At 44.5% G+C, this 17,767-nt stretch overlaps 1 protein-coding gene across 2 annotated transcripts; it reads right to left on the bottom strand.

Annotated features, from left to right (window-relative positions):
• Window positions 1-98: 98 nt before the first annotated feature.
• Window positions 99-15,709, bottom strand: LOC117427747 (ADAMTS-like protein 5). 2 transcript variants are annotated; one of them, XM_034917211.2, is made up of 13 exons: window positions 14,152-15,709; window positions 10,463-10,535; window positions 8,094-8,251; window positions 7,207-7,267; window positions 6,501-6,606; window positions 6,183-6,310; window positions 5,775-5,898; window positions 5,010-5,093; window positions 3,945-4,108; window positions 3,385-3,610; window positions 3,042-3,146; window positions 1,979-2,050; window positions 99-1,566 (listed from the first exon to the last, which is right to left on the bottom strand). In XM_034917211.2, the coding sequence occupies exons 1-13, from the start codon at window positions 14,199-14,201 to the stop codon at window positions 1,244-1,246; spliced, it is 1,674 nt and encodes a 557-aa protein (XP_034773102.2). In that variant the 5' UTR covers window positions 14,202-15,709; the 3' UTR covers window positions 99-1,243. The 2 variants fall into 2 exon arrangements, with proteins under 2 accessions (XP_034773102.2, XP_058851290.1); XM_058995307.1 differs by lacking the exon at window positions 14,152-15,709 and adding an exon at window positions 12,053-12,799.
• Window positions 15,710-17,767: the final 2,058 nt, after the last annotated feature.

Here is a 17,767-nt window from a genome sequence, read left to right as displayed (position 1 = left end):
TTGTTATAGTGCAATACTTCTACAGAATGCACTTTTTTAAACATTTCAGATCTTTAGAAAATGTATTGTAATAGTTGTGACAGAATCTAAAGTTGTTGTTTTTTTTTTGTAAAATTTTAAATTCATTTTTATTTTAAATTACAAATAATGGCTTGTGTGGTGGAACCGATAATCCGATCCTGCCAGAATTTCATATCCTGTTTCAGCCACAGGTCTTTAGCCTGTTTTAATCCATGTTGCTTCAGCATAAACCTTTATTAAAAATAATATTCTGTCAAGAAGTAGAGTTTTACATCTTATATATATATATATATATATATATATATATATATATTTTAATAATAATAATAATAATAATAATAATAATAATAATAATAATAATACACTTTTGTTGATTAAGTGACAGTAATAAAGACACATAATAATACAGGTACATGATTATAAATGTATATAATGCAAAACAAAATGTTATACACAAGTGATCTTTGGTGTCGTGCTGAGGTCTTTATAAATTATAAAACATTACACAGGATCACACTCCAGTTCAGAAGGTCTGAATTGGGTGTGGGTGGGGGGGATAGAATATAGGGGTTAGACACACGCTCTCCCAAGGGTATTCTTTCACAAACCCCACCAGGGTAGGTTTGTACTCCAGACAACAGTTCACCGCTGAAGGGGTGTATTCAAACCCTGAATTACTGCTTCAGGAGCGGGTTGGCAGAGATTACAATGTGATGAGATTACATTGTCATTAAGGTCCCCGATGGGCTACATGTTGTGGGTGGGTTCTGTTTCTAGTGAACAAAAGTAATATTCACCTTTGGTCCTTTCTCTCCTGGTCAGTTAATTTTCAAGTGACTTTCCCAAACTCTGGGAACTGAGGAAAGAGAATTGAGACTGACTAAATGAAATGACCCCAAATGTGAACTAATATTGCAATTTTTCGGTCAAAAAAAAAAAAAAGACCTAGGCAGATTTTTACATTTCAGGTGTTCATCTGTAAATGAGATCTCTCTTTGTTCCATTTGCTGGCTCTCGGATCCCTAGTTCTGAGCTGTATAGAATTGTCTGGACCCTGGTGATCTCCAGTTCCCTGCTTCTGAACCATCCCCACCGTTCCTTACTCTTCTCATTTTCAATACAAGCGCACAAGCTTCCTTGGGCTGCAGGCAGAGCGATGTGAGCAGCGGTGTGAGATTGTGTCGGTGTTCTCTCCAGGGTGGGGTGTCTCCAGCTCCTCTGATCAGGCCGTGGGAGGATAGCTCTGCTTCAGGCACTCCGGCTCCAGGGAGCGCAGCAGCTCATCCTCCCGGGGGCGGTAATCCCGCACGTAGCTGTCGGTCTCCAGCAGGATGCGGTTCAGCGTGCGCTCGTAGTTGACGTGCCGCCGCGCCATCATCACGTACTGGCGGCCCTCCTCCAGCTGGGGGCAGTCACACACGTTGGGCACCCACATGAACTCGCGGCGCACCAGCGGGAAGCGGTTGCGGTAGGTGTGGATCACCTGCATGTCATAGCGCGTCTCCTGACCCCTGTACTGCTTCCCCAGCACCTTGCCACGGAACACTGCGGGATAGAGACGCATGCGGCCATCACTGGAGCTCTGAGGAACACTTTACCTTTCAATCTCCTGCTCTCTCTCTCGCTTCAGACAGCTTCTACCCCCAGACTGCACACATACAGACTCGTCCGCTCATTTATAAAAGCCTGAGACATGTTTTATTGGGTATTTTTGTCTCTCACTGCGAAATGTTTGTTAGCCCAATTTTTGTTTCATTGGTAACCAGGGTAAACAATTAAAAACATATGCTAGGTACCTCTCCAAATCTGAATGATGCATTAGAATAACTAATATGTTGCAGTTTTATTTATTCTTATCTGGAGTGGCAGACCATTGCATGCAAACTCGCACACACACACTCTCTCACTCTCACTCTCACACACACACTCACTCACACTCTCACTGTCACACACTCACCGAAGTCCTTCTGGCAGTACTGTCTGACGCGGTTTCCTTTCCCTCTAACCCTCCTGCACTTCCCACAGTGACCTGAAAAAGTGACAGACATTGAGGCAGGGAGCAGGCTTTCCAAATACCGATCAAGTCTTCGAAATACAGGCAGAATAGTTCACAGTGTGAAACCTGTTTGTGAAACCAGCTAATGAACCTATTTCAACATCCTCACAGCTTACTAAAACTTCAAACAATGCTTCCAATGATCCTGTAGCTAAAATGTGTTTTCTGAAGACATGCAGCTTGAATTTTAAAACAAAACCTCCATTTTACAGCTTATTTTGGTCAACCTTTGCCCCAGTGTGTGTGTGTGTGACGCAAATACATATTTGAAATATCTGATTGACCTTGATAGAATCAAGAACTCTCACTGAGATCCCCCCCCCCCCGAGATATGCTGTTTAGCAGCAACATGAGTTGCATTACCCTGATTTCATAGTAATGCATGGTCATTATCAGTCTTTACAATCTAATAATTCATAAAAGCTGGGCTCAGAAATGATTTTTTTATGCTGCATGACCATCTTGTTGCGTCGGAGGGAGAGCGAGAGAGAAGATTGTTTTCCACGGGATTCTAAAAGAACAAGATTTCCCAGAGCTCAAGCCTCTCTGAGAACAGCCAGTCAGTCAGTCAGTCAGTCAGTCAGCCAGTCAGCAGGTGAAGCTGCTTTGCTAAGGCTAAACAAGCCTTACTGTCCCTCTCCCTCCACACACACCCCCTGGATTAGAGGCTGGCACAGAGCCAGACTGGGACCCCCACATTCCAGAGCTAATCATAGATCAGGAGGGCACGCACTGCCACACACAGTGACCCACACTCTGTTCATAAAACAATTCAGGTAAATATTTTTTTAAGCATTTCAGTAAACAAAACAATATATAAACCACTCCAAGAAAGCTTTGAGAATGGGAAGATTTACAATGATTGGAAAAGCTTTATGAATTCATACACAGTGTGATACGCTTGCCTGTGTAAAAGACCCCACTGTACTGTCCTGTACAGCACTGGGAGCAGGGCAGTACTGACCGGGTCTGTGGTGCTGAGGGATCTGGTTGCTCCAGTTCTCGTCTCGCTCCAGGCGTGCCTGCGGCTGGTTGTTTTGATGCCGAGACGGATTGTGTCCTGCAGGAGCTAAGGGAGACAAGAAACCGTTCCACTCTACTGAGCTACATAGCAACCCGGCACTGAGATAACCCTACAAAAATATAAAACTCCACCATGACTATTATCATTTAAAAATGACCGTGACTCAGAGCTACTAAACTCATAAAACTCTTTGTGGCCATGAACTACAGATACTCATGGAGGGACATCTCAGGTAATAATTAATTGTATTTATATATAACTAAAACAAATGAGCTGCTCTCACCCCAGGCTGGGGTAGTGGTGGTGGTAGTAGTTGAGGGAGGCCTGGCTGTTGTTGTGCTAGTAGTTGCCAGTGTTGTTGTGGTGCTGGTTGGACGTTGCCATGGCGAGAAGGTTGCTGATTGATGTGGCTGGTGCAGCTGGCTCCTCCCCCCATGGTAGAGCGCGTAACGGTCGCGTGGCAGCCAGTACTCATACTCGATCCCAGAGTTCCTGTCAGTGGACAGCACCTGCATGAGGGTACGAGAGAGTGAGATCAGGGGACTGGGGAAGCTGGGTGAGCCAGCGAGACTCAGAGAGACAGCACCTGCACGAGGGTATGAGAGAGTTAGATCAGGGGACTGGGGAAGCTGTGTGAGCCAGCGAGACTCAGAGAGACAGCACTTGCATGAGGGTACGAGAGAGTGAGATCAGGGGACTGGGGAAGCTGTGTGAGCCAGTGAGACTCAGAGAGACAGAAAGATAAAGAATAGGGCAGAGAGAGAGAGAGAGATGTACTATGAAGGGAAGAAGGAGGTAAGTTTGGGGTCAGGGTGAGTGGGATGGGGGTGTGTGGGGCCTCACCATGATGTGCAGGTCCTCTTGGGTGGGTCCTGAAGCCTCAAAGCTCTCTCGGTTGTCTGCTGAGCGCTTGTACACCAGCTTGGTCCCAGCGACGCTGTACTCCCCCGGCCAGTCGATCTCCCAGTTACCATTGATGACATACTGGGAGCGCCCGTTCTGCAGTGCTGGGGACACAGGCAACGAAGGGTTAATAACAGACGTATCTTTCAACATTCCTGAAACGGAATGAGTTACAGTTTGCTCCCTCGTGAATTTCCATCATCACTTTCGGTCAATCCTGTGTCATTTCTGGGAACAATAAGTCTATCACAGTTAAAAAAAGAAACGGTCAAAATAACTTGGGCGCAGTGAAGATTGAATGCTTAATCTCTGTCCATACTCAGGAAGCCTCTGGTATTTTTGTTGTATTGTCAAAACATAGAATTGAATTGTTCTGCCAGCATTTTCCAAATGACTGCTGAATAGGATATTAAGAAGTGAGGTACAGAAGAGGCACTTTCACTAGTAACAGCAGGTAAACGGTCCAACTGTGTGGCCACGTGCCTTCCTTGGGTGTGCTAGCAGACTCTCTCCACTAGAGGGTGTCTAAAAGCAGCCCTGCAGTGAGAGGGGAGGAGAGAGGGAGTTGTTGTGGTGTGTGTTCATATCTCAAGATATTTCTGTCTCTAGCTGACAGCGGAACAATAGTTATAATTAATCTATTTTTAATGACGGATCCCACCCAACACAGCTGGGCCAGGCAAGTGAGCAAGGGGCACAACAGCTAAGAAGTGGTGATAATTATAATTTCACCAGCCGGGTCGGTATAACAGAGATTCCTCGCAGTGGTGTCACAGATTATATTTATCTATGATAGCTGCAGCAGGCTTGCTCTCAGTGAGTCTGGTCTTTGTCAGAACCTATAAAACCGCCAGCAGGTAAAGCTGAGTGACCGGGAGGGATTGTCTCCTATTGGATATGGCAGAGCAGGGGGACATGAGACATTGTGGCTTGTTAAGAGAGCGACCCCCTTCTGACTCGAGTCCTAGAAAGACCAGAGCAGAGCAGAGGGAATGGAGCCCTTACCCAGGTAGTTCTTGCTGTTGTCAGTCACCCGGATGTGCGTGGCTCCAGCAGGAATCATTGTGACTTCATTATATCCAAAGGGACCTGAGACAGAGTGAGAAGGCAGTGAATCGAGAGGGATTTGATTGTGCAACCTTGGCAGCGCTGTTGATCAAATTCTCTTGTTAATGTATAAAGTAAAAAAAAAAAAAAACTTTTATAAACAAGTGCTCCAGGATTGTCCATCTTTTTTGTGGCTCTGCCTTACCTGCTCTGGTCTAGTCACTGGAAACATGATCCTTTGCTACCGCTGCCTTTTTATTTATCAAGAAGTTTGGCTCCCTCCCTCCCTCCCTCCCTCCCTGCCTCCCTGCCTACCTCCCTGCCTGCCTGCCTGCCTGCCTCCCTGCTTGCCTCCCTGCCTGCCTCCCTGCCTGCCTGCCCTTCTCAGTTTTTGGACACTTGCAGCACGTTGCCTTTATTTAAAAAAAATAAATAAATAATGTCCCAGTAATAAAGACAACACATTTTCTGAAGCCAAAACAAAGCAAGTATTATGACTGCTTTTGTTTTTCCCACACATGCACTGAATTATGCAAAATATTCTCACTCTGCCTGCATCCCCATAATGGGGTTTCTGTTTAAACAGTGCTGATCCCATTCACTCATTTGTGTCCTGAGTGTTTTTGTTTTATATCCATAATCAGATCAATAGGCTTTCCTAGTTTCACAGCACAGAGTTTCAGGGACTGCCCCTCCGCTCTGTGTGCAATGCTGGGAGCTCACCGACAGCCTGGCTGGGGCTCCGGTATACACTGCGATGGAGCAGGCAGGTGGTGTTGCGCCCCCCACACACCATGCAGGCATCCTGCTGCTGCTCCGAGCCCAGGATCAGGTCACAGCCAGGCCGCTGCGGGGAGACACAAGAACACAGGCATCACCCTCACGCTCTCAAGCAACAAAACAAACACACATTACTGTGTTTAAAAAAAGGGGTGTCTAAGAGAGAGACAGAAAGAGTATCCCATGTCTGCTTTGTCTCCACTGCCACTGCTTTCTTGTAAAGGTAATGACCTTTGACCCAGGTTGAAAATTATATCATCATTACACTTAGTAAGGAGTATTTCTCCAACCCCTGGTCAGGACCTTCAAAGTGAAGCCCTAGTTTTCTGCACAGTCCAGGCACTCACTCACCAAACAGCGCCCGTTGATGCAGACCCCACCCAGTTCAGTCTGGCAGGGCGTCCCGTCCAGCACTCGTCCGAAGTTATAGTAGAAATTGTGCCCCAGTGCCAAGCAGCTGAGATCACAGGGGGTTGAACCTGCAGCCGACAGAAACAGGGAGTGGGTGTGGAGGGTATGCCAACAATTAGAAAAGAGACTGACTGTAAATATTGACACAAGCACAGACAGACAAGCACACACACACACAGACACACACAGAGACACTCGTTCTCACCTCCCTGGAAGCACAGACACACACACACACACACACACCACACTCACTCTCACCTCCCTGGAAGGTTGTCCACTTGTAACTCCCGCTGCCCACCAAAGGTTTATCATTATAGGCGGCACACTGCAGCTCCCGGAACCCGAGCGCCCCTGTTGGACAGTCCTGCACACAAAGGGTTAAGTGTGGTTACACCCCGTCAGTCCCAGCATGCACCGTGCCCCACTTACACAACAGCACAGCACTGAGGACTCTCTGCACACTCCCTGGCTCCATGACTGCTCACTTCTCAAACATGCCATGATCAAATACCAGCCCTTATTAACGCCTTCTGAGTCAGCAGCAGTTTGCAGATATTTACACACACACACATACGTGCCCTACGTTCTTTATGCAATCCACAACAATCATGTTCAATTTATGAGCTCCCCGTCACAGGGATGAATAACTAATTTGTCTTTTTTTGTGAGGTTGCTACTGTGGATTAAGCATGCATTGTAGCACGATAAGATAGGAAAGCCATCATGGGTTATAAAGGGAGGTCCTTTAGTAGACGCCTCTAGGTGCATTAACTGTTCAGCATGAACTCCTGCTTAATAGTCTTAGCTTTAGCATCGACAGCACATTATAGCTCCCTGGTACTGAAGCGGCTTAGCTGAACAGATCAGCTCTTCCAGGAGAACACTACTGAAGTTATCAGTTTGTTCCAGGGCTTTCTTTCGAGTAGAAATGTTTGAAGGAAGCTGGGCACCTGTGTGTTCTTACCTGGATGTTACAGATCTTATACTGCCTGGGCTCTCCGGTGCACGGCCCCCCCTGCAGGTTCCTAGCGGGAGAGCGCAATAAGTGAGGAGTGTAGAAAATTACAATTGGACTTTCCTTTAAACTTGTAACATAATAGATCAGTTATAAAATTCTGCATCAGAAAAAAAAAAAAAAAACAGTGAAATAAAATACTGGAGCGAGTTTCACTTGCAACCACAAAACAAACCCTGAGCATTTCCAGATTAGAACGCTTATCTTTTGTGTGAAAAGCTCTATAGATAAGCCAAGTTTCTTGGAAAATAAGGGGAAAACCTATGATAAAAACACACTCTTTATTTGGGTGTTAGAGCTCTGTAAATGAGACAGAGGTAAGCCAGAAATAGAGGATATGCGATGGTAGATAAAGACAAACCCAAACAAAAAAGCCAGGTTGACAAACACCTTGGTTTATGCCTTCATCGATGTAATGTTGGTGACTAAAGCATTAGCCAAAATATCTGTAAATATCTGAATAGCACAGCTGACTGCTTGGCCAAGGCCTACCCACTGGATGTACGTTTCATAATGTTTTCTTTTCTTATTGTTTACTTGTCGTTTGTTTGTTGATGTATTCATGTTTAACCAAGCGCGTAGAAGCACTACAGCTGGAAGTTTGGCAACAGACGGAAATAAAACATGGAACAGATAATCGGTTGCTTAGCACAGATTTGTCAAGGTCTATGCCAAAGTTCAATTTGCAACATCTTTTGGAAGGGAAATAAAACAGCTTCAGCTGTAAACTCTTGTATAGTTTATTGTTGATTGATACTAGTTTTGTTAAATGAACAGTTTTCTTTTCCTTGCACAAACACGATGCAAATTGATAACCAGAGCGGGACGGTACCTACCTGGTGATGCAGGTGCGACTTCGAACGGAGGCCCCTCCTCCGCAGGTGCGTGAACAGGCAGACCAGCCAATCCAGGAGCTCCACTCGTTACCGAATCGCAGCTGCCGGCGGGCGCGACTCAGGGGCGGGGCTTCACCCCACAGGGAGCCCCAAGGGGTCTGAGGGAGACAGACAATCCTCAGCTCTACAGGACCACAGAGGCTCCCTGATCACACTGCCACAACTGGGCCAAAAGCTAAAAAAATATTCAAAACCTCACTAATATCCACTTTTCTGCTCTATTCCAAATGTGGACAGTAACAATTGCCCTGGCTTATGAAAGCAGTCAGTTTACAAAAATCATATTTTTATAGTTCATCAACAAAATCTATAGGCCTAGCAGTATAAACGTTACTCACGTCAATGGAAAACAATGAAATAAAAGACCACAGTAACAAATACCACTTGCGCTCATACTTTTGGGCCCTTAAATGAAGCTTCCGACTTGTTTGTCAATTGTTAACAGTTTTAGAAACCAAAATATTTCAAATCCCATTAAATACCTTGATATCTGTCACCACGTGAAGAGATAACTTGAAAGCACTGTTATACATTAGAAACTGACCCAACAATGTAAGCACTGAGTTTTAAATGTATTCCTTCCACTTGCTCTAAAGGTGGATTTAACTGACAGAGCACCCACCCACCTTCCATAGAACAGAGCTGTCAGATTAAGGTAATGTTCAGAGGTATAAAAAGGACTGCAATGCATGTAAAAGCTCACTAATGCATCACTGTGCAGTGATGTCCGACATGAGATTGCCCTCATTAACGCAAAGAAGGAACTCTAATTCTCTCAAATGAGTGTTCATATCATCTGACGAGGGCAAGACATCTGATGCAGTGGTACACTAGCCTTTCACTTCTGGAGGCCTAGGCTATTATTAGCAAATTCTGGTCACAGCATGAACTTGAAATGGTAGCTTCTGGAAATGAAAATGTCAGCTGTGGACTTATAATGGGTAGTTTTGTTGAAACAGATGACGGGCGCACAGCTACAGTATAGAGGATAGTCAGGAATGGTGAGTCTGTAGTGTGAAAAGAAATGGTCGGCTGAAGGCACGCGCTCGGAGGACAACCTAAAAATAATTGGATATTTTAAATTGGGAGAAAATACAAAATATAATTGGCGACTGCTAAATTAAAAAAAAAACAAAAAAAAAACAGGCTTTTTGGCAAGCAGATTTCGACCCAATTGAGAATGACTTCGCTCTCCAGGAAAAATAAATCAAAGACAAAGAAGCCAAGCAAAGAGAAGGAACACATCGGGTCAACAGTCCTGGCCTTGGAACTGCGTTGCTAAGCTGGAAACGATTCAAACAATGAGTGATAGTGTACTGATGGATGCAGAAGGACACTGTTAAGAACAAAGGCAATCCTTCAGTCATCCATTTAGCTTTGAATCATCTTTGTTTTTAGTACTGCCATTCTTAACTCTTTGGCCACAGCTGTATAGGTAACCTGAGAGAGTGCCCCTGATGTTTCTGATTTGCTGTGGGAAACTATTTCAGCTGAATGGAATCTAAAGTGAAAGTGCGGCTAACATTAATGTCGCCTCTTTGTCTCGGGGCAGCTGACTATCTCTCTGGGGGGGTTGGTGCTGATGTCTGATGTTCCCCCTCTCCTCACCCCTGATGCTAACTTTATCCCCCTCCACACTAAGAGGAGCAAGCAGCGGACCCTCTCTGCTGACAGCCATGGGAGCAGTGATGAGAGACTGCACTCACTCATGATCACTGAGCCTCCAGTTTAAGGTGGGCTTGGTTGATGAGGGGAGTTATAGGGTGCCCACAGTCCCAAAATCTCTGACGCTCACCTGTTAACTACAGAAAGTCTGGTACATTTGCATGCATTGCGACCTATTTTTATTAAGACAAATGAAAAAAAAGAAAAGTATATGAATCTTGTACTTAATGGTATGCCATGATTCAGGACTGCAGTAATGATACTAAAACCATTCACACAGCAAGTTATAAACCCAAGCACTTCACCAAGTCAGTTCTAGTTAAAATGCCAGTAATGCTGTGCTACTGTAATGTGATTTGTTCTGATGTTTTACGACTATCAATGCACATTCCTGTATGTGTCATGTTACAGATAACAATGTCAGCTCATGACTGAGTGTTTATGACAGGAGTGTTTTAAGTTGTGACATTGCTGTTCTTCCATGACAGAATAAGCTAAGCCTGTGTAATTGTCATCTGTCCATGACCTCCACTTAGGAGATTTCTGAATTAAGCCGAAGAACAAACATTTCTGCCTTAAATGAACATGGCGAACTTGAATTCCATGGCAGGCGTCCATGAGGTCTAAAGGTTGTGTAAACTCACATGGGGGGAAGACAGACAGACTGGAGAGAGCAGCAGAGTGAGGAAGATCACAGCCACGCATTGAGACAGCCTCCTAGAAACAGCAAGGGGACAAAATAAACACTGTCATTCAATTATACATCAACCCCTGGGGGGCAGAGAGAGGCAGGCACTGACAGCTCACACAGCACAAGCAACCCTGGCCCTGGGGTCACAGGGCAGTCATTAATAACAACAAATAGCCCAGCCAGACTTGTCATGAACAGCGAGGCTCCCCGCAGACAGAATCCGTGGTCAGGTCTGAATTCCCCTGCATGTCTGTCTGTTCTGCAGGGGTTCAGAGAGCTAGGCTTTAGAGAAAACATGGGCCCAATCCATCTACCACAAAGCTAGGAGGCATTGATTGACCCAAGACTGACTGACCACCATCATCCTTCCAGCCATTTAGTGTTGACGTCTCCAGCACTAAAGGCCCCTCTTTAGTCAAATCAAATACATGTATTTATTTAACCAGGTTTAACATGCTCAGAACTGATTCTCCTCCATACTGGTAACCTGGACAGGAGGGAGGGTTAAAATAAATAAAGATATACAATAGTTAGGTTAGGGTGATATAGCAAGGGCAGAATTGTATTGACTTGTATTGGCATTTAGCCAGGACTGTTACTGTCAACAGAGTACTAGGCAGGACCTAGCTCTAAGGTCTCACCTGAAAGACTGCCCAGTACCACCCAACACTGTGCTGGAGCACTGGCTTAGAGGGAAGCCTGCCACCAGCACCCCTACCCCCAACCCCAATCCTAACTCCCACCCTTATTCGCAACCCCTAACCCCAAACCCCCACCCCCACCCCCACCCCCATCTCCAACCCCTAACCCCTAACCCTCACTCCCATCTCCAAACCCTAACCCCTAACCCCAATCCCTAACCCCAACCCTAACTCCCACCCCCATCCACATCCCCATCCCCATCCCCAACCCCAACCCCAACCCCTAACCCCAATGCAAAACCCCAAACAGCGAACTGACTGGATGAAATGAGGTTTGTTAGGGTGTGCACTTTCCTTTCTTAATACCCTATATATTTTTCAATCTGTGATTTGTCTCTATTTAAAGACGCTTCTGACGCTGTGTGTATTATAAATACTACAAGGCTACAGAGCTCTCCATTGGTCTGCCAGAATAGAAACAGGAGCTGGGCTGCAACTGCTTTGGTTTCCCCCAGAAAATCTTGAAGGAGAACTTACAAACAACTTTGTTTTTCTAATTCAGTTAAACTAATAAAAAAAGAAATGTCCCTGAAGTGCAGGCGCTTATTCAAATGCTGTAACCATTAATCACACAAGCAAAACATGTCAGGATCCCCCCAGGCACTCACTCCGAGGGAATCAGCGACTTCCTGGGAAAAAACACAACTTCAGGACAGGAGCAGCGAACACACTCCACTTAGGGGCCCGGGCGACTGACAGCAGGATAGATCCACGAACACGAAATGATTTCTGCAGGTCAGGTCTGCTGAGTAACAGTGCATTTCCAGGGAAGAGCTGACTGATTAGAAGGAAGGGGTGTTAAGCTATGGCCAGGCTGTTGTTAGCGAGGATGAAGTGATTACCTCTTAACAAAATCCACCAACATAATGTCCTTCAGCACAGTTTTTAGTGAGAACCTGAGCTTGGTTGTGGAATGGCTGCAGGTGATGGCTCTTTATATAACCTGCAGGTGAGAATGTGACCTTTCAACTCTGTTGCCTTCCATGCAGGTACATGAAATCACTTTCAACATCTGTCCAGAACCAAGTAAAAACAATAAAACGCTATCCTTCATCAAACTTTAAATAAGGGGTTTCGTTATTTACTGGTATCAGAATCCTGTATTTGTGTAGGAGTGTGGCAGTGGAAAGGAAAAAAAAGCACACAGGGAATAAAGATAATACGGGGGGGGGGGGGTGACAGATAAAAACAGCAACAAATAAAGAATGTGGCGTGGGAGAGAAAGAGCGAGGGAGCAAACAAGAGACTGATATCAGAGTGTCTCGTTTTTCACATACATTCTTTTGGCTTGAAAACTAGCACTGGCCACAGAGCTTTGATCTTTCAAGCTTTACACACATGGCCAGCCTTGCCTAGCTTTCAATACCTGCATGAGGTCCAAATACTATTAAGCGACCATTCCATTCAGAATACGTTCTTACTTTCTTCAAGCACAGATGATCTGTCTATTTAGGGGCATGCTTGGGCCTCCTCCCTAGAAAAGTATTTAACAAGCGATAATTGTGCATGCAGGGATAATTGAAGCAGGTGTTGTGATCACGATGTGTGCACTGTCTTGGCTGCCAGTTATCTTTTTTGGCCCTCATACAGTGCCCCCCCCCCCCCCCAAAAAAAAAAAAAAAAAACATTTGTGAAAACATTTCATTTTTGCCAATTTAAGCCCCCATCTCGTTGCTGAAAAATAACTTTTTGGGGGAGGTTAGACACCCTCCCGTTTCAACCACATAACCAAGATCAGTTTTCAGTACAAATCTGTTACAGCAAAGCAATACTATTGTACAAGCCCAGTGATAACCAGCAGCTGCTTTACAGTTCTCAGACTGAATAGTGAAGAGGCACTTCCCGAGATTCCTGCTGAAACATGTGCAAAAAGAACAGATCCACCTGGCACTTTAATTATGTATCTGTTCATTATCCCACAAAGTTTTCTTAATCATCATTGACTACAGCATTGGCTGAGGGAAAAGATCTTAGTTTGGTGCACACCTCTAGTGAAAGGAAAAATGAAATGCTCTGTAAATTCAAAGGGCTCCTGAGGGCAGAGGGTTGAGCTAATGAAGGTTATATGTTCAGAACAGCTCGCCCTGCTCAATCTTCATTCTGACAGGCAGGTGACATAGGATAAAGGAAGGATACAGAATGGGACGGCTTTCTGCTAGCTGTCACACCTTTTCAGTCTTGATCGTCTCATGAGGTCTGATTGCATGATTTATTTATAATACTCACAGTTGCCACTAGGTACAATATGGGTTATATTTACAAATCTTCTATTCTTCTCCAGTGTAAGGAACAAGGTTCCTGAGAGATAGACAGATGGATAGATAGACAGATGGATAGATAGATAGATAGATAGAGTCAGTGGTGCACACATTGAGGAAAAGGCTATGTACACCAGAACACTAACGTAACGGGTTAATCTAGATACTTGTGTACACTGTGAAAAGTACACCCTGTACAGCAGGGCTACTCAACCCTGGTCCTGGAGGGCCGCTGTCCTCCTGGTTTTTGTTCTAAATGTTGGACCAATTAAGCTTCTAATAAGCACTTAATTGGTCCAATAAGTAATTTAGAGTACAGTTAGAAGAAAAACCAGGCGGGACAGCGGCCCTCCAGGACCAGGGTTGAGTAGCCCTGCTGTACAGTGTACACCTGGGGTCTTCAACCCTGGTCCTGGAGAGCTACTGTGGCTGCTGGTTTTCATTTCAACCAGTCTCTCAGTTACTTAATTGAACCAATTACTGGCTTAATTAGTCCAGATTAACAGGTGTTCCAGATCTTTAGCCACTGATGATGTAAAGACACCTGTAAAACCTGCAGGAATGGGGCTAACCAGGACCAGGGTTGGAGACGCCTGGTGTACACCATACCAAAAAAAAAATGCTTTTAGAAAACATGACCGCATACTATGAAAAGCATGCGTTAATATGCTCCATTACCTTACCTGATTTCTGAAAGCGACATATTCTTTGGCGACGAAAGGGTTAAGAACATTTCCAAGTTTCAATATACATATTTAAGCTATCCCGTGAGGATGTGGCGGTTTAAAAAAAAAATCACAACAAAGTCAGACAGAGTTTCTGCTGCAACTTGACTGCAGTTCGCACCCATTGCTTCGGGATCCGTGGGGAGATGATCACCCCATTGGAACTACAAAGTCGAGGAAATTGTCCGTTTGAAAGTGATTGTTATTTTGTATATTAGATTTTCTACATACACTTACAAAAATCGCCCATTTAACGTATTAGCGCTGATCCAAGTGAATCCGCCTGGCGCCCGACAGACACCCCCTCGGGCTGGCTGGCACACAGGGATGGGACCCGAACCTAGCGCCTTCTCAGAGGTGCTTGTCTAAGATATAATTATACTTTAATCACTGTACTTTTTTGTTTTTGCTGTGAGTGTGCCACATCACTGTATCAGGAAACGAGCCCGGACAGATCTCTCATTAAACCTCTACCTGGTGGGAGATTATAAATACGGTGTGTGCAAACCTCAGAAACGATTTCACAGAAGACAACAATCTGGTCATATGTATATACAAATGATGTTAATTCCCTTTGTAGATTATCAGAATATACAAATGATGTTAATTCCCTTTTGTAGATAATCAGAAAGCAATCGGCAATCACGTTAGCCTCCGCTACAATAATCGAGTGCGTCCTTTCAGGTTCTAGCCAGTTACAATAAAACGCAGCTGTGCGCGGTCGGCTCGGTAGCTCTCAGGTGTTCATGTCATACAGCGCTTGCTTTGATTTCTTTCTCGGGAGCTGTGTAACGCGTGGTTCTCAGGAATGCGGTGTGACAGAATACGGGGGGGTTGACTTAAGAGGTGTTTAATGGAATTCTTCTTTTTGCCCACTGGTATTTAAATGAGTTCAGGCGTTCTTTTTTATGTCTATTTCTGATTTAATGAATGCACCCTCGGCCCCCACCATTTGAGTTTCGGTTAAGTCTCTTGAACCACTGACAGGGGATGCCAACAGGTGACTGTCAACCACTACAGCAGTTTGGCTAAAGGCGTTTTGAAATATACATAAGAGGAGATAGTTCTGAAATCGGAGCTTCCTCTTCCCAGACAGGCACACACAGCAATCTGGCTGCGCCCCCTGCTTTATACAGATCAACTCAGAGAACCGGGAGTTAATGTCACTGTCTCTCTGTCCTCCGGGTGGTAGTAGTAGTAGCGACGGGTAGGTATTTCTGCCACTCTCTGCTTTCAATAGTGGCAAACAGATATGCCCATTCCCTTCACTCCAAACACATTATCTCCACACCGCTGTTCCAGATAGCCCCATATTCCCTGGTTCCAGGTGCGTGCTCTCCCCTTTTTCCACACGTCTTTAAATGTTCTGGAGCGGTTAGCAGCGGACCCTGGTCAGTATATCCTAGCTGGTACGGCGAGGTGCTTGTTATTCCCGGTATAACACAACCACTTCAGTATAATCACCGAGTATAACCAGACACCGTTCTGCGCTTATCACTCCCTCGCATGTTTCAGACTTCGGGTCTCGCCGCAAGAAATGGGCACACCTGAACCCCGCCCCTACATCTCGACTGACCAACCAGCGATCAAAAACAACCTCCCTTTAGCGAATCAGCGAAGGGCTCCTCCCACACCGCTCACAGACCGATAACATTGAAATTGATGCGAGGAACGCATTGAGTTGAGTGCTTTCTCTGAATGTTTTAAATAATTTAGGGGTGCATGTGAAAGTTGAGTAAAGCTGCAGACCGCGCGGGAGACTGAAGCCGCCTGTCCTTGATGTCTGTCTTCCTGTTCTGTTACATTTCAAAGAACTTGATCAAATTTGATGTTAAAACTCCTTATTTAGTTTTTTTTTTCACCTTCCATCTGGACCAGTTCACTACAATTACTTTAGAGCAATGCCTTTTTTGAATGTGTGATTGGTTATTGTTATCACCAGTCTGCCCGTATTGCTGGGTGACAATGTGTGTCTCAGAATGAATGGCTGTGATCGCGGGGTCCACATTCTCCGCAATGGGATTCTTTGAGCCCGACCTTCCCTGGTTATGTTTTTATTTTTAAGTAGTTTAGAGTGTACGTTATATTTTGCTTTGTTTAAATATCCTAAACGTAGGTTTAGCTATCGTGTCGTAAACTTCGCCCTCTTTATTTGCTTGCCACAATATTACTTTGAGCATCAAATAAATTGTTCGGCAGCTACTTGCAGCAACAGGAGGTTATAGATGACACCTGGAAACTCTGCTATGGTTCAGAAAGCAAAGTGAACATGATAATATATTTTTTTTGTATAGGAAACACATACGTTAATATTTTGAACTTGTTTATGCACCTTTAAGTCTCAGTTGCTGTTTTCAGGAAAATATAATTCAACTATATTGAATAACAAAGTTTCCACTCAGCTGCAGACGCCTTTTTATTTAGACCTGGCCGTGCTGATAGCGGGAGCACAGTAAATAAAAACTCCGGATCTAGCATGAAAGGGAATTGTACAGTAACTGTACAGGACTCGCAGAGCATACCTGATGAAGTAATTAGATCTATTAAAGAAAACAGCAGTAATAGATCTTAATTAGTTTAATTTTCAAGGCATTATTTTACCTTTGGCGCGTGTGAACGTCCTGCAACAACATCGTTTTCATGTCCAAGTATTAAGACCCATCTGAGCTCCACACTCACTTGCAGCAAATTGATTCGACTATAATGCGTGATGCACATGACGTGAATCCAGAAAATTATGGTGTTGCGGTAGGTTAAATAGATTTCAACGAAAATAAAGACTTGTAAATGAAAGATGATCAACAGAAGTTGTCATGCTAAGAACGTGTTTTTCAAATATTTGGTTGTTAAACGATTAATACAGAATTACGTTATTATTTTGTAGAGTTAATTTGATAGCTAAACCTGGGCCTCCAGGGAAATCCCACTGCATTGAGCATCACACATGACAGAGCCTTTGTCTGCAGCCTCCACCCCGGTCAGCCCAAACTCATTATCTGGTAATCTGCGCTTTTAAACACAGTGTAGCACAAACAGCATGTTCAAACAGTAACACCGCTATTCCGCTAAATGCTGTGATTCATTCCATGTTGATATGACTCACACGAGGATGTCTAGATCAGGAGAAAGATTCGTAGAGCACACATAAAAAGGTGCTACTTGGTATTGAAAAAAACACTATCACAATAGTGCTGCTGTTTTACTAGAATGTAGTCATGGTCACAAAGGCGTATTAATGCCAAGTTTATTAAGTGGTAAGGCACTTCTAAATTCTACCGCATTTGCTATAGCAGAACACAAAAGAATTAGGGGGGAGACGATTGAAGCCTTTAACATAGTTAAGCGTAACCATTATTAAGTGCTGTACAGAAACCAGGACCAGAGAACACAGCTGGGAATTAGACAGAACTTAGGACAGAGGAAAGTAGAGACATCTTCACACATAGAGTGGTGAGGGGATGGAATGGGCTAGCTGGTCATGTTGATGAGGCAGAAACACTGGGATCCTTTAAGACCCGACCTGACAAAGTTTTGAGACCAATCAGCTACTAGAAACTAAACAAGCTCAGATGGG

This window comes from Acipenser ruthenus, chromosome 21 (genome assembly GCF_902713425.1).
Source record: "Acipenser ruthenus chromosome 21, fAciRut3.2 maternal haplotype, whole genome shotgun sequence".
NCBI lineage: Eukaryota > Metazoa > Chordata > Actinopteri > Acipenseriformes > Acipenseridae > Acipenser > Acipenser ruthenus.
This window is presented reverse-complemented; position numbering and strand designations above follow the sequence as displayed.

What these genes read in the sequence shown, in the direction of transcription:
- LOC117427747 (XM_034917211.2), bottom strand. Translation starts at nt 14,201, where the DNA reads ATGTTCTTAACCCTTTCGTCGCCAAAGAATATGTCGCTTTCAGAAATC. An exon ending in CAACAGCAAGAACTACCTGG is followed by an intron (nt 4,109 to 5,009) that starts GTAAGGGCTCCA and finishes CTGTGTCCCCAG; the next exon opens with CACTGCAGAACGGGCGCTCC. An exon ending in CACCACTACCCCAGCCTGGG is followed by an intron (nt 3,147 to 3,384) that starts GTGAGAGCAGCT and finishes TGTCTCCCTTAG; the next exon opens with CTCCTGCAGGACACAATCCG.